General features: G+C 35.7%; 1 protein-coding gene across 16 annotated transcripts in view; it reads left to right on the plus strand.

The window, feature by feature from the left end:
• The window catches only part of LOC127847484 (sorbin and SH3 domain-containing protein 1-like), a 379,963-nt gene that overhangs the window by 272,511 nt on the left and 89,758 nt on the right, over positions 1-17,694 (plus strand). For all 16 annotated transcript variants that reach the window (XM_052379427.1, XM_052379439.1, XM_052379429.1 and 13 more), the window contains one exon: positions 15,204-15,247. In XM_052379427.1, coding sequence (XP_052235387.1) covers positions 15,204-15,247 — 44 coding nt within the window. The remainder of the gene's footprint in view (positions 1-15,203; positions 15,248-17,694) is intronic.

Raw genomic sequence — 17,694 nt, forward strand, 5'->3', positions numbered from 1 at the left:
GACTAATAATCGACAATCCTTACTTTATATTTGTAGAATTGTAGCATACACAGAAATACAGAGAATGAGATCAATACCACGCTGGTAATGCGGATACTTGGATAACGGATGGCACTTCGATAACAGAGAAAAACAAAAGCCACGCAATAAATATAAGTTCCTCTTTTTTTTTCAATTTATATTCTTAATATTAGTTTTTGAGACACATTACATGGTGGGATTGATAAATATATTGTTTTGTATAATGTGGGAAGAATTTCAAAGAAGAATTATAGGATTTTGCCAACATTTGAGAATATTCCATTGGAAAACAGCATAAACTGGATGATCAGTACCCATTTTAACAAAATAAACAAACTTAGAAATATTGCAATACTGTGTTGGCTATTCCAGCATGTAGAGTAAATACTGTGCTTCAAATACTGAAATTTGGATAGTACTCAATGAAATATACACGTGGATAGAGGATATTTTAGTATGAAGTTATAATGGATGATTTTGTAGACACTTTGATTCCCAATAAAGGGCACGTCAGATAATGGAGACACTCAACAAATTGGGCACTATGATATCCGAGGTTTATCTTCAACTTGAAATGCATTTATTTATATTGGCAGGGGCGTAGCTGGGCATACCCAAATACGCACGTGCGTACGCTGTTTGGAAAAAATACAAAATTAAAGTGATCGAAAAATGCAATAAAATGTGAGGCCTAACCCGGGTTAGGCATATTTTCTATAAGAGAGATGTGTTTTCATATCGAAACCACTTAAACTGCTTGAAAGTTTGTTTGTTTTTCGACTTCATATAATGCGCATGATTTAGCTATCATTTTCGAGGTCACGTTTCTTTTGGTGGTGACTATAAATAAAATAATTATCGACTGGGCTTTATCGTTGTTTTGTACTATGTATCCGAATGGAATGCTTACGAAGCGGGCGATTTTAAGAATGGCTGCTTATTTGATGTCGCCCCATACAGAGATCTTTTCGACGGAAAATCAGACCAGCCAACATCCAGTACAGTCGTTCTGCTTTGAATTTATTGCGGACGAAGCCACTGATGCTGCCACTATGGAGCAAATGGCTCTCTGCCTTCGATTTTACGATGCAGAGAAAGCATGTCTCCAGGAGGAGTTCGTTGGGTTTGCCGAGTTCATGTCTACCACGTGCAGAGCTCTGGTTAATGCCTTCCTCGAGAACCTTCAAGCTCTTGGAGTAAACATTCAGAAAAAATGCGCGGTCAAGGTTATGATGATGTGTTGAACATGTCCGGGAAGCAGAAGGGGGGGAGCTCGCATCCAATCCAACGTCGCGAGAGCTGTATACACTCACTGCAAGGCGCACTGGTTGAATCTCGCCACCAGTATCGTGTAGTCCTTCACCGTCTTTGTACACTATAGTATATACACAATCTTACAGTCTCTGAGCTTCTCCACTCAACCGCTAGGGTCAATTCGTATACATTCGGACAAAGGGAGAAATTCGGATAATACTTCTTCCCAAGGACACTAAATCTAGCTCCAGGCCTTTAGCGCCTACAGTGCTTTGATTTTATATTGAAGGTGAGCGAATTAACCGACAATCTTGTTCAAGAGATTTTCACCGAGTTCCAGCCGGACCTTGAGGTCTATGATGTAACATTTGCCAGGGAGTGTAGAAGGTGGAAGGCGAAGTGGCAGATTTTATCTCCCGAGCCATTCAAAACCCTTGAGTCGGGGCTTACCCCCGCAACGGAAAACTCCTACCCCAATGTTCGAAGATGTCTTCTCGTTCTGCTTTGCATGCCAGTATCGACAAAAACAGCGGAGAGGTCTTTTTCTACAATGAGACGGGTGAAGACATACCTCCGTAGCACCATGGGAACGGAGCGCATGTTCGGTCTTGCCCTGTTGAATATACACCGAGAGCAAGAGATCGATCTGGAAGAGGTCGTTGCCGTATTTGCAAGACGAAAGGAGCGCTTGGCTCTTTTATTTCGTGTGTAATGTAATGCATGTAATACAGGAGACCTTGCATTAATTAGAATGTTTAAGGTTTACGTGTATTGTTGCTATAGGTAGAGAATACAAGACGAGATGAAAGTGACTAGAGTTATTGAGTAAATATGATAGACATAGTTGCTAGCTAAAAGATGGATATATAGATTTATAATGTCTCTTTTATTTGTGTTTTAACAATACAAATTAAGCTTTAGTTACTTTCATCCAAAAGTGTTATGTCCTATTTTATACCATACCATATCATGGTTTTATTTAGACATCCATTAAATGACATACCCCACCATAATTCTGGAATAAAATCTTGAAGGAAAATCACATGTTTTAAAATCGAAGATAAATGGTATCATATCCGAGTTTATCACGCCATATTTTGCACTATAATATTATCTGAAACCTCTCTAGAATGCACGTACGGCTTCATAGAGATAAAAAAATAATTCAGGGGGAACATGCCCCCAGACCCCCCTAGCATGCCATTTGCATACACTGAAAATCAGCCCAGCTACGCCCCTGATTGGTACTATTCTTACCAAAGTGTTAGCTATTCCAGCATGTAAATTAATTACTGTGCTTAAAGCACTGAAATTTTGATGATGTTCAATGAAATATGAATGAAGACAGATCATGTTTTAAAAGGTGGTATGCATGATGTTGTAGACACTTTGATAACTGACACGTCGGATAATCTGGCACTCTGTTGTAGACCGGCGAGAGTACTGGTATAGTGCCAATGAAGCAGACATCAACAGGAGTGTATATAAGCTTCAGCGTTACAATTGATATAAGAACAATCAATTGAAACTTCACGCTATAATGGTCAGATTTTAATCCCTGAGAAGTCGTGTCTTAATTGAATATGCTATAAAAAACAAAATCATGCTCAAATTCCAAAGGGATAAGAAAAATGAAGCAAATGTTTGGTGATTCGTTTTTATTAATATAAATCCAGAAATTGTTAATTATTAATGCTTTCTCTAACAGTATTCAACAGCAAATTGTGCCTTTCGGGTTCACTAAAAATTGTGTATTATATCTGTAAAAAAGTGTCTGGTAAGCTTTAACAGAAGTGCCATTGTAATTGAGATGATTGGCTAACTAAGTGTCCATGAAAATGTGGCATCCGACTCTGTAAAATTTGAAAATTCCTCCCATATGTCAGTAAACCACAAATTTAAGATGCTGTTACATTAATAGACATATTAATCTTGTAATTCGAATAGTACAGGTTTTTGAGTTATTTCTAAGTATTATTTATTTAGTTGAAATATGTACTTATCATCCACTTCATGCTGATTTTTGATGAAATTGTATCGTCTTTTTTATATAATCAAGCGTTTTTTTCGCAAATTTGTTTCTTCGCAATATGAAGTGCTATACCATAAATCGGCGAAACAAAGTTCCGTGCCAAAAGCCCACCTAACAGAAAATAAATGCGAAAAAGATGAAAAACTCACCTCTTGCGTGTGGCTTTTATTGTTCTCTGTTATCAAAGTGCCATCCGTTATCAAAGTATCCGCATTACCGGCGTGAATTATAGCGACTAGTTTCTTTGAATACCATTCACCTGTCTGTTTAGATCCATATTCTGCATCTGTCATGTCTTGAATATCAATTGTTGCCATCTCTCTTACAGCTATTTAAGTCAATAATAATCATAATAATGATCCCTCATATGTACAGATTTTTATTTTATCCCCACAAAAAAGTTTGAGAGGAGGTTTGTTTGAGTCACCACTGTCTGTCGGTTTGTGAGTCAGTCTGTCCTCAAAAGGTCGTGAAGCAAATGACTTTCACATTTCCAAAGCATATGAGTTTTTGAGAAAAAGTGTTTGGGCAGTTTTCCTTTTTATGGCAGTAGGGCTGTCACGATTCACCGGTATACCGTTATATCGCGGTGCATGTCGTGAAAAAAATCGCACCGCGGTACGGCGTTGCCGCACCGGTTTTTTAAATATTATTATATTAGCACAGATATAAATACATTACATAATTATTTTGATATAGATATCGTTTTGAAAAATGTAGAAGCGGTTCAAAAGGGCTAAATAAATAATCCGTTAATATCCAGGTCAAGCAAGCGCTTCCACTTGTAGATGTTTAACTTTCACGTTTAAAATACGGCGATGTATGGGTCCGTACCTTTTTTGGAATTAGGGACAGATTTCCTTTGCAAATAAGTTCATAATTATCCAAAAGATGTTTATTCTATTTCTTATTTTCTTTCCTTAGTATATCTATCGTTCAAAGCATGGCACTTCCGAATCATGTTATCTTAAGATTCTGAATAAGTCGAGGAAGAGTCAGAACGCTACGGATTTTCAATACTGGGCCCTCTGACTCCGCATTTTGAACATGCCCTTGAAGCGTTTGATTTACACAGATCGTAGTCACGGCTATTGTAAGCAACATGGCGGACATTTTAGAAAAAGACGCGAACAATAACAATGACTACTTCTATCAAGTTTATTACAGTTTCTTTTACAGTTTCTAGTCATACTATGATACCAGTGTTTTCTGATTATTGAGTTTAATAAAGTATGTAAAACTTTTTATTCTGCTGTTTTCTTCACAGATACATATTCTATAAAATATCGCGGTACGTACCGCGATACAGTGTTGCCGTACCACTATATACCGCGGTACGCTCACGGCGTATCGTGACAGCCCTATATGGCTGTAGTAAAACCTTGCTTACTCTCTAGAAATCACATGTTTTGTCCAATCTTCATGAAACTTAGTCAGGATATGTTTCCTTATGATAGCGTTGGCGTGTTTGAAACTGGGTCATGTGAGGTGAAAACCTAGGTAACTAAGTTCAATCAAAGAAAAGGTATGGTTTCAGTTGAGAAGTAGAATTTCACGTTGAATCTTCATGAAATTTGGTCAGAACATTTGTTTCCATGATGTGATAATTTTGAGTTAAAAATATTAATGTGCATAGATTGCAAATATTTATGTTAAATACTTCTATTATCCTGACCTCTACCTTCACAGAAAAGTTAAGCAGCTTTTTTTTTCTTCTTTTTTTTTGCTTGTCCGGGCAATAACTTTGTTGTTTATTGTGAAATTTTAAAATCATTTGGCACAATTGTTCACCATCATTGGACGGTGTGTCGCACGAAAGAATTATGTTGATATCTCCAAGGTCAAGGTCACACTTTGAGTTCAAAGGTAAAAAATGGCCGAAAATTAGCTTGACAGGCCATAACTATGTCATTCATTGTGAGATTTAAAAATCATTTGGCACATTTGTTCACCATCATTGGACGGTGTGTCATGTGAAAGAAGTACCTCAATATCTCTAAGGTCAAGGTCACACTTTGAGTTCAAAGGTCAAAAATTGCCATAAATGAGCTTGTCCGGGCCATTACTATGTCATTCATTGTGAGATTTTAAAATCATTTGGCACATTTGTTAACAATCATTGGACAGTGTGTCGCGCGAAAGAATTACATTGATATCACCAAGGTCAAGGTCACACTTTGAGTTCAAAGGTAAAAAATGGCAAAAAATTAGCTTGTCCGGGCCATAACCATGTTGTTCATTGTGAGATTTTGAAATCATTTGGCACATTTGTTCACAGTCATTGCACGGTGTGTCGCGCGAAAGAATTACGTTGATATCTCCAAGGTCAAGGTCACACTTTGAGTTCAAATGTCAAAAATGGCCATAAATGAGCTTGTCTGGGCCATTACTATGTCATTCATTGTGGGATTTTAAAATCATTTGGCACATTTGTTCACCATCATTAGACGGTGTGTCACGCTAAGAATTACGTTGATATCTCCAAGGTCAAGGTCACACTTTGAGTTCAAAGGTCAAAATTGGCCATAAATGAGCTTGTCCTGACCATCACTGTGTCGTTTATCGTGAGATTTTTAAGTCATTCAGCACATTTGTTCACCATTATTGGACGGTGTGTCGCGCGAAAGAATTATGTTGATATCTCCAAGGTCAAGGTCACTCCAAGTTCAAAGGTCAAAAATGTCTGGGACATAACTATATCGTTCATTGTGAGATTTTAAAATCATTTGGCACATTTTGTTCACTATCATAGGACAGTGTGTTGCGCGAAAGAATAACGTCGCTATCTCCAAGGTCAAGGTCACATTTTTAGTACAAAGGTCAAAAATGGTCATATATGAGTTTGTCCGTGCCATAACTATGTCATTCATTTTGAGATTTTAAAATCATTAAGCACATTTGTTAACCATCATTGGACGATGTGTCGCGCGAAAGAATTACGTCGATATTTCCAAGGTCATGGTCACACTGAGTTCAAAGGTAAAAAATGGCCTTAAATGAGCTTGTCCGGGCCATAACTTTGTCCTTCATTGTGAGATTTTAAAATCATTTGTTGACCATCATTGGACGGTGTGTCACACGAAATGATTATGTTGATACCTCAAAGGTCAAGGTCACACTTTGAGTTCAAAGGTCAAAAATGGCTTTTGTTCACAGTCATTGGATGGCGTGTCATGCGAAAGAATTCAAGAGTTTGAAGGTTAAAATGGCCGTAAATAATAATTGCAAAATAATTCTAAAAAATCGCCATAAATAAGCCTCTCTTGGTTGTGAAGACAGAATGCAAAATATTCTGTGTCAATGCGGTATGTGGGGGTATACGTCACGTCTGTGACAAAGCTCTTGTTCGTTTTGGCCAAACCATTTTTAATTATTTACGAAATTAAACATTATATATGTGAAAGTATAAAGTTTTAAACAAGCCGTTGTTCTATCAGTATAATTGTAACCTCACTTTAATGCATTGCATTCCAACCCGCATGGTATCAGGGTCATTTCGTGGCCAGTAAACGGATCGTTACATAATATAGGCGATATTGCGTTAACTTGGTGAACTGGAATTGTATTTAGACCAGATATATGCAGCTTAATGAAGATATTTGGCGATATAACTATGGTAGGTCAATCATAGATTCTTAATGTGTTTTCAACAATTTGTTAAGCATGACCGCCATGATTCCGGATATTGTTAATAATCAAATCAAATGGCAATGTCCGACACACCACTAAAACAGGTTTGTTCGATGAATGCGCGTATAAATATTTAAAATATGTACGGAGACTTCGCGTGTGGCCGGTTGACATAAATGTTTTAATTTCACTTCCATTCTTCTTTTGTTTTTAGCTCACCTGTCACGAAGTGACATGGTGAGCTTATGTGACCGTGTGATGTCCGTTTGTGCGTGTCTGTGTGTCCGTCAACAATTTGTTTGTGTAGACAGTAGAGGTCACAGTTTTCATCCAATCTTTATTGAATTTGGTCAGAATGTTTATCTTGATGAAATCTGGGTTGGCATTGTATTTGGGTCATCTGGGGTCAAAAACTAGGTCACTAGCTCAAAAACTAGGTCAAATAGTAGAAAAACATTGTGTAGACAGTAGAGGTCACAGTTTTCATCCAATCTTTATGAAATTTGGTCAGAATGTTCGTCTTGATTAAATCTGGGTTGGGATTGTATTTGGGTCATCTGGGGGTCAAAAACTAGGTCACTAGGTCAAAAAATAGGTCAAATAATAGAAAAACCTTGTGTAGACAATAGAGGTTGCAGTTTTCATCCAATCTTTTTGAAATTTGGTCAGAATGTTTATCTTGATGAAATCTGAGGTGGGATTGTATTTGGGTCATCTGAGGTCAAAAACTAGGTCACAAGGTCAAATTATAGAAAAACCATCAACAATTTGTTTGTGTAGACAGAAGAGGTCACAGTCTTCATCCAATCTTAATGAAATTTGGTCAGAATGTTTATCTTGATAAAATCTGGGTTGGGATTGAATTTTGGTCATCTGGGGTCAAAAACTAGGTCACTAGGTCAAAAACTAGGTCACTAGGTCAAATAATAGAAGAACCTTGTATAAACAATAGAGGTCACAGTACCTTGTGTAGACAATAGAGGTAACAGTTTTTAACCAATCTTTATAAAATTTGATCAGAATCTTTATCTTGATGAAATCTGGGTTGGGATTGTATTTGGGTCACCTGGGGTCAAAAACTAGGTCACTAGGTCAAAAAATAGGTCAAATAATAGAAAAACCTTGTGTAGACAATAGAGGTTGCAGTTTTCATCCAATCTTTTTGAAATTTGGTCAGAATGTTTATCTTGATGAAATCTGAGTTGGGATTGTATTTGGGTCATCTGAGGTCAAAAACTAGGTCACTAGGTCAAATTATAGAAAAACCATCAACAATTTGTTTGTGTAGACAGAAGAGGTCACAGTCTTCATCCAATCTTAATGAAATTTGTTCAGAATGTTTATCTTGATAAAATCTGGGTTGGGATTGAATTTGGGTCATCTGGGGTCAAAAACTAGGTCAAAAACTAGGTCACTTGGTCAAATAATAGAAGAACCTTGTACAAACAATAGAGGTCACAGTTTTCATCCTATTTTTATTAAATTTGGTCAGAATGTTTATCTTGATGAAATCTGGGTTGGGATTGTCTTTGGGTCATCTGGGGTCAAAAACTAGGTCACAAGGTCAAATAATAGAAAAACCTTGTGTAGACAATAGAGGTAACAGTTTTTAACCAATCTTTATAAAATTTGATCAGAATCTTTATCTTGATGAAATCTGGGTTGGGATTGTATTTGGGTCACCTGGGGTCAAAAACTAGGTCACTAGGTCAAATGATAGAAAAACCTTGTGTAGACAATAGAGGTCACAGTTTTCATCTAATCTTTATGAAATTTGGTCAGAATGTTTATCTTGATGAAATCTGGGTTGGGATTGTATTTGGTTAGTCAGGTGAGCGATTCAGGGCCATCATGACCTTCTTATTCTGTTTAGTATCTATAGATATATGATAGGCAATATGTAATAATGTCAAATAAGCCGCAAAAACTCTGCGTAACATCCCGTTCTCAGTGCGATGCAGCTAAGAACTGCATGGAAACAGACATTTGCTATCTTTGATCTGATTCAGCAAACTCTTTACCTTTCACCAACTCCAACCACAATCAACACCGTATATCTTTTTTGGCGTAGCTGTTTAATGTCACTTTTGACCTTAGATGACCTTCATCATGATAGATCCGAAATGAATAAACCCGAATTGTTCATTGGCTAATAATACGAAAATCACCGTAAACATTGGTAGTCTGATTCCCAGATTAAAACATTGGATGCATGTCATTTGAACTGAAAATGAAATATGAATATATTGTAAATTACATGTAAATTACAATAAATAAAAACTGTCATGATACAAAACATCCTCTAAACATTACATCGAAACGTTTCTCCTTAGTTTACAAAGCAATATAGCATTAATCACATGTCTGTACAATTAAAAGAATCTATTGTTTACATGTCGTAGGGGCTGCACTAAACACTACAAAAACAGGCTAGATTGCACTTTATCGGTACCCAGTTGTTTACCACTATCGACCAAGTGGGGGTTTGGGGCGGTAGCCCGCGATACTAAGGAAATATATAGGTGTTGGAAGTATATCTGTTTTGATTTATTATAATCCATATTTGCGTTTATTAGTGTTAATATGTTTCTTAGTAATTTGTTTCATTCATTTTTTATATAAAGTTCTGTTTTTCTGCAAAAAATTCATATCACTATGATGCTTGCAATATTGAGTCTTTTATGTTTACATTCTACTAACATCTGTACACATTATAAGGCTAGTATTCCATTTATCCGTATCCGCATCCATATCCGCAAAATTGTAATATGGACGCTATATTCCATTTATCCGCATGCGTCGAGCGTATCTTTCTTAATTGGGATAAAAATATGTAGTTGAAACTGAAAATTATAAGTAGATAATTATTTTGAAGGACAAGCGTGAATTTAAGTAGATATACTGTGAAACCATTATATATCGTCGGGCATTAATTTTCGTATATATCGTCAGTCGACCGATTGACAAATTCAAGATCCTAACGAACAATTATGTCCCATATTTGAACAAATTAAGACTGAATTTCCAAAGGCATGAGGCACTAAGATCCAACGTAATCAACGCATACATACTCCGTCTTTTACGTAATCAAGATAAATCCGGTTTTGACACAAAAGGGGGTAGATTACACAGTGTACTTAACTGGCACGTGACATTGCTCTTAAACGCGAAAGCAGTACAGCTGTATCGACTGCGTTGACTTCGTTTAGGTAGAATTGTAATGATAACCGCTAATTGTTAACAACTTCATAACCCATTGTGTGTATTGTGTTTTTCAGTATTGTTGCAGAAGATTATACAGCCTCCACGCACCGGATTAGATCTGGAACAAAGACAATAAACAAAATTAAAAGATGATGATGTATCTACTTACCGTATATACATTCTCCGCGTTGATTACAAATAAATACCGAACATTTTGATTTGTGTTTGGTTGTTTGCGTTTTTCTACAATACAGGTGTAAAAATAGCCTGTGCTATTTTATTGGCTATCGATCTTTTTAATCATTGACATCTATTACAAGTTTTACGATACATGTTTCAAATAAGTGTTACTGTAGCAATTGAAAACGTAACAGGTAAAGAGAAATTAGCAATCATGACGATTAGTTCCATCCAAACGTAGGGAAATTGTTTTCAGAAATTCACTTTAATGTTTGCGCGATTTTTAGGAAATCCCCGGAAAGCACGTGTTTCGAATGGCCGAGTATGACGCAATAAAACATTGCTTTGTATCCTATTGCGTTCAATCTAATTTAAACTCACTCGTCCATTGGTTGTTACATTAAATCTGAACTTTGCCCTATGAAACCGCTGTCCAATAATGCACTGTTAATTGTACACTTCCGAAAAATATTGCTCTTTATCTTATCAAATATTTACGATGCAAAACTCTTGAAATTTTATTAAAAACTGACCAAATAGTTTGCTGACACTAATTTTAACCAATAATCTTCGCACCTTCTCAACTTTCCGCCGATAAAGGTAAGAATGTTATTAGTTTGACCATGATAATAAATAAATAAGACCAATTGGCAACTGGCTTCACTGTTTCAAACCCGGGTTTCAAACACTCGTTAACGGTTATTCGGTCCCACTAATCCGCTTATCATAATAATGATACACTAATGTGGGGCAAATTATTGATCACCTGATTATAAAAGACTAGTATATTGACATGTGACAAACAGGTCCCACCTCCTAAAAGTGACTCTCAAGTGTCCTCCCTCTTTCCCCACTACGATTTTTCGCAACCGCGATATATTTCGGACAAACAAATTGGATATTGACTGATGCATTTAATTTTTTTCAAAGTCAGGAATTGGCGAATTTAAGTGCTGACGAAAACGTCATTTTTCTAAAAATGACGAAATTTCGTGCTGGCGAAAATAAATGATTTCACAGTATGGTACAAATCATCCTTCTGTCTGTAAAAAAATACAAATGGTAAATACATGAAACATCTTCTTGTGTGTTGGCTATGCTTTTCCAAACATTTGAAGTAAAATCAGTCCCAATATGCAGAACTGCGTTGGTTATATAATTTGGGGTAATTTTTCACGAATTCGATTAGTTTTTCAGTTGATTTTTTAGATGACACCTCATGGTGCTAAATGCGGTCCGTATCTTGTCCGCATCCGCATTAGAATGCTAACTTGAGCATTCTTTTGCGGACGCCTTTTGCGCGTGAGGATACGCGGATGCGGATGAATGGAATAAGTGCTGTGCATTTCAACTTGTTCTATTTTTTTGCGGATGCATATATGCGGATGCGGATGGGGATACGGACACATTATCTTTTATTTTATTCCAATATTATGTTCATAGTTTTTCAGTGGCGAATATGTTTTCTTTTCCTATTGAACCTAATTTATTACTTGTTCAATTATGAAAACCTAGTCATTACAATACTTATTGACAATAAAACATACAATTTCACCTCTTCTTGTTCTTCATTTTTATTTGTTAATACATTAAAATATATATTATCTTATTATCACTCACTACCTTCATTAAAATACATGGTCGCTTCATTAATTCCATCTCCTTTCACTGGTCGCAAACATTAGGCCATAGAAAATTAATTCCTAGATTCTTATCCCCGCCCGCCCCTCGAAAATCATCCGGCCCGAACGTTTTTTATTTGAAAAAAAATCCGTAAAAAAAAATCGAGCCGCAAAATACTGAAGATGAAACGGCTGAAGTATGAAAAAAGGGCGCACCCCGAAAATAGCGAAGCGCGAATCGGCAACTCAATGTCTCCGAGGCGCTTATTGATTTTTAACGGCGCACGAGCATCGTCTTAAATTTTAGTGATCGAACGCGAACAACAACAAAATGTTTATTATTTTGAGTTGTAATAATGGCTTTACAACCGTCAAAGATTATTATGGGGTGTCAAAATGTGCAGAAACTTTAACTCTCGCGGACCTGTACGATTAGTTCATTTGTGGTTCGTATGATCAAGCCCCATCGTTGAAAGTTGACCACCAGAAAATCGTCTGTGCCTTCATCGGCCGAATTTAATTAGAATTGACACATGTGTCACCCAATGTTACATTATTTCAAGCTGTCGGCTGCCTAAGAAATTTTATTCTATTCTGGTACAGATTTGTATTTTCTTTTATACTTTGTCTAGTCAATGTTTTATTGAATGTCAGAATATGTTTAACATGATATTAAAAGGGTAAAATAAAACACAATAGTCAAATTTTGATAATGTTTTTCTTTTATTCTATATAATTTTACAAACATATATACATATAGGCGTTATGCATATAAACCAACAAATTCATGAAGATTTCATTACTTATATATAGGTCCGACACATAAAATGAAATAAAAAAAACAAAAAATAAAAAAAAAACACCAACCCGCCCCAATTTCCCCAAAAATTTGGATGAGAATCTAGGTATTTATTTTCTATTGCGTTTCAACATCAACGCCGTATATCTTTTTAAAGATATTTCTTGTTTAAAGATATTTCTTGTTCCAGTGTATTGCCAGATACTCTTAATATTGCTGGTTTTACTTGGACAGTTGTAAATACTGTAATAAGTGAACTATAAGCAGATATTGTCAGAAGATGACACTGCACAGGTAATAGGACCTGAATTTGTGTCATTAAATAAAAAATATTTATATGTGCAAACCTTCTTTGTAGTCTTAATACATGTGCAATCATTTATTTCATTCATACATTTCATTTTTATGTATGGTCATTATTACTATTTAAGGTACATTCATGAATGTAAAGAGTATGGCCCAATGTGCTTTGACACCATCTATCATTACAGTTAACATAATAGCAGTTCTAATAATAATGTTTGCACCTGCTGATATTGATAGTCATATTCTCAGCTTGTTTTATTATTCCAACTGCCTTAATTATTCCCCCCTTCGAAGAAGAGGGGGTATATTGCTTTGCACATGTCGGTCAGTCTGTCGGTTGGTCGGTCCAGGTGGTTTCCGGATGATAACTCAAGAACGCTTGGGCCTAGGATCATGAAACTTCATAGGTACATTGATCATGACTCGCAGATGACCCCTATTGATTTTGAGGTCACTAGGTCAAAGGTCAAGGTCACGGTGACCCGAAATAGTAAAATGGTTTCCAGATGATAACTCAAGAACACTTAGGCCTAGGATCATGAAACTTGATAGGTATATTGATCATGACTCGCAGATGACCCCTATTGATTTTCAGGTCACTAGGTCAAAGGTCAAGGTCACAGTGACCCGAAATAGTAAAATGGTTTCCGGATGATAACTCAAGAACGCTTATGCCTAGGATCATGAAACGATCATGAAACTTCGTAGGTAGATTTATAATGGCTGGCAGATGACCCCTATTGATTTTCAGGTCACTAGGTCAAAGGTCAAGGTCATGGTGACCCAAAATAGTAAAATGGTTTCCGGATGATAATTCAAGAACGCTTATGCCTAGGAACATGAAACTTGATAGGTACATTGATCATGACTCGCAGTTGACACCTATTGATTTTCAGGTCACTATATCAAAGGTCAAGGTCACGGTGACCTGAAATAGTAAAATGGTTTACGGATGATAACTCAAGAACGCTAATGGCTACGATCATGAAACTTCATAGGTACATTGATCATGACCCCTATTGATTTTGAGGTCAAAGGTCAAGGTCATGGTGACCCCAAATAGTAAAATGGTTTCCGGATAATAACTCAAGAACGCTTATGCCTAGGATCATGAAACTTCATAGGTACATTGATCATGACTCGCAGATGACCCCTATTGATTTTGAGGTCACTAGGTCAAAGGTCAAGGTCATGGTGACCCGAAATAGTAAAATGGTTTCTGGATGATAACTCAAGAACGCTTAGGCCTAGGATCATGAAACTTGATAGGTAGATTGATCATGACTTGCAGATGACCCCTATTGCTTTTCAGGTCACTAGGTCAAAGGTCAAGGTCACAGTGACAAAAAACATATTCACACAATGGCTGTCACTACAACGGAGAGCCCATATGGGGGGCATGCATGTTTTACAAACAGCCCTTGTTTATGTTAACTATACCCCAGTGCATCATGTGTATGCTGTTTTATACAGCACACAGTACTATGACATCGTTACTTCTTTATTTAGCATGCATGTAATATTCAATTATATGAGACATGGCTGTTTGCTTGCTTCTTTAACAACTGTTAACATGTTTCTTTTGGTTAATTTATTTCCAGATATTTTATTTTATGTAAGTGTTAGCTTGTGGTTACCTTAATTTGTTTGTTTTTTAACTATTTTATACACAAATGAAAGCACAGTCATTTAGTAATTTGAAAAGACTTGATATTCAAAACATAAAACAAATGTTTATTAAAAATTGTATATATTCATACCTCATGTACATCATTTAGTATTGCAGTTATCTTTAACAAATCTTTTCCGAAGTAAATCATACTTTGTTCAATTTTACAAAGTGGCTTGCAAATGCTTGTTTATTAGTCTACAAACTAGAAGGGTTGTATCGCTTACACATTGTTCATGGTATAGCTTAGTTTATAAAGAACAAATTTGCAGATATTAATAAAAAAAGAAAACAGACGAATAATCACAATTGAAGTGATTTACTAAATGTTTTTTGAAGTTATGTAGCAAATTGAATTTTGTTTAAAGATAATTATGTTGTAATATGGATAACATTAATTTTGAAAGCTGCATAATTGGTCTTAAATGTGGTTTGCTGTTGGTTTCATTGTATTGATGGCTGCCTCACTTCTGTTGTTTATTTCAGGCTCACAACCCTCCCCCAGACTTGCCAGGCCAGTATAGCACATAGTAAGTAGCAGTAATAGTGATGTAGGATATGATTGGGATCTTTTGTGGGGGTTTTCGCCCACCTGAGCATGTTTTTTCTGCGGTCATGGTGTGCTTTGGTGCTTGCCTTTTGCATGTCAGCCAAATGGGTAACATTTCTAAAATGATAACATTCTAGAGGTCACATTTCTTACCAAATCTTCATTTAACTTATAAACATTTGGGTCTGGTTTGAAACAGCCAAATCACTAGGTCACATTTTAGAGTTTGTTAATAACCCATTATTAATTTTAAAAAATTGATCAGAACAACTGTCCGCATGATTTTTCATGTGTATTTATAATGTGATCATGTTAGGTGGAAAACTAGGTCACAAGATGACAAACAAGCTTGTTAATGCTCTATAAGATGCATGTATTACCCAATCTTTATGAAACTTTGTCAGAGCATCAAATTTTGTCCTAATGATGCATCAGCTGAAATCGAAACTGGTGATTTTTGGTAGAACAAAAATAGGTCACTAAGCCAAAATAATGTCAGCTTATTTATATTCTCTAGTTCTTAGATTAATTGTCCAATTAACATGAAACTTGTTTTTGGAATTTATTCCTATGATGTCTAGTCCAAGTTGTGGCGGTCATGTGGCATCAAAATATATGTCAAATCAAATAAAAAAAATCTTGTTAACTATAAATCACAAATACTGATACGTTTTGCTGAACAATCTGAATTAAATTGAGTCTACACATCTTTTCTATTAATATCCAGGGTTGTCCATTGTCTGGATTAATTCGGAAATCTCGATTTTAGCTGTCCAGGTTCGATTTAGAGATCAATCTAAATCTGATCAGTATTTTTTAGACAGTGGTGTAAGGACAAATTCATTTTAGTGCGCAATCATTTGAGAATGAATAATGTTAAAGCTTCTTTGGAATTCAGGAAATTTGTGCTTGGTACTGAATTGGCCCAGTATTTTATTTATTGATTTCTGATTGGTTAGCCTATGGCAGGGACTATCAACTGTAACTTACGGAAAATCTTCGCTACTTTATGAAAATCTTAAAAAGTCAATGAAACGTTGCAATTGTCTGCCATCTTGAAAGTTTCACTAATCGATTAGCAAAGTAAAGCATTGCAATAGAATATTGTAAGATACTATGTTCAAATTATATATTGATTACAAATTTTCTAGGTAACTTGTTTTCAATTTCTGCAGTCAAACTGCAAATATATGCAAATTTATTTCATGTGCTAAACATGTTCATTTTTTCCAACTGTCGTTTTTGGTTCAATTTTTTTCTTGATTTTAATTTGTTTTCTTTCTTTGTTTTAACGTTCTTTATAGCTATTGTTACTTTTGAAATTACAATTATAAAATATAGGCATATCCATAACAATTTATTATTGGAAGCTTTTCAATGTACAATATATAGTTTTTCAAGCTGTTGAGCCAAAATTAATTTTTCAAGTGTAAACATATATTTTCTGCAAACATTTTACCAGTATTATTGTCCCCTACCGGTTTCACCGGAGGGGACTTATGGTTTGCGCTTTGTGCATCTGTTAGTCTGTCTGTCTGTCTGTCACACTTTTCTGGATCCTGCGATAACTTTAAAATTTCTTAATATTTTTTCATGAAACTTGCAACATGGATAGATGGCAATATGGACATTATGCATGTCATTTCATTTTGTTCCTACGTCAAAAATTGTGGTTGCTATGGCAACCAAAAATAAATATAAAAAAATCTGAAAATGGTGGAATTTCTGACAATGGTGGAGCCGATAGGGGACCATATTGCTTGACAATAGCCGTGTTTGTTTTTTTTAATCTATAAATTATTTAATCAGTGAAGAACAATTTCCTTCTCCTTACACTTATCTATTAAGCAATTTTCTTTTCATGTATTTTCCAAAAGAACATATATCATATTTAAACCACGTATGTTACATTCATGGAAATATTACAGTTGAAAGAAGCATATGATTTCAGCTTTAACAACATTGTTTTTAAGTCTTATTATACATTAAATTAAATTATTTAGAGCTCATGACATAGGTGATTCATATATATCCAATGATGACTTTTTAAATTTTGATTGAACAAACCTCCATGTCTTGGGTGCTAATTAGAATGTTGGTTTTTAGCTCACCTGATTGCTCAGGTGAGCTTTTTATGTCCCCCCACTATAGTAGTGGGGGACATATTGTTTTTGCCCTGTCTGCTGGTCTGTTGGTCTGTTTGCGCCAACTTTAACATTTTGCAATAACTTTTGCTATATTGAAGATAGCAACTTCATATTTGGCATGCATGTGTATCTCATGAAGCTGCACATTTTGAGTGGTGAAAGGTCAAGGTCAAGGTCATCCTTCAAGGTCAAAGGTCAAATGTATGTGGCCGAAATCGCTCATTTTATAAATACTTTTGCAATATTGAAAATAGCAACTTGATATTTGGCATGCATGTGT

This window comes from Dreissena polymorpha, chromosome 10 (assembly GCF_020536995.1).
Source record: "Dreissena polymorpha isolate Duluth1 chromosome 10, UMN_Dpol_1.0, whole genome shotgun sequence".
NCBI lineage: Eukaryota > Metazoa > Mollusca > Bivalvia > Myida > Dreissenidae > Dreissena > Dreissena polymorpha.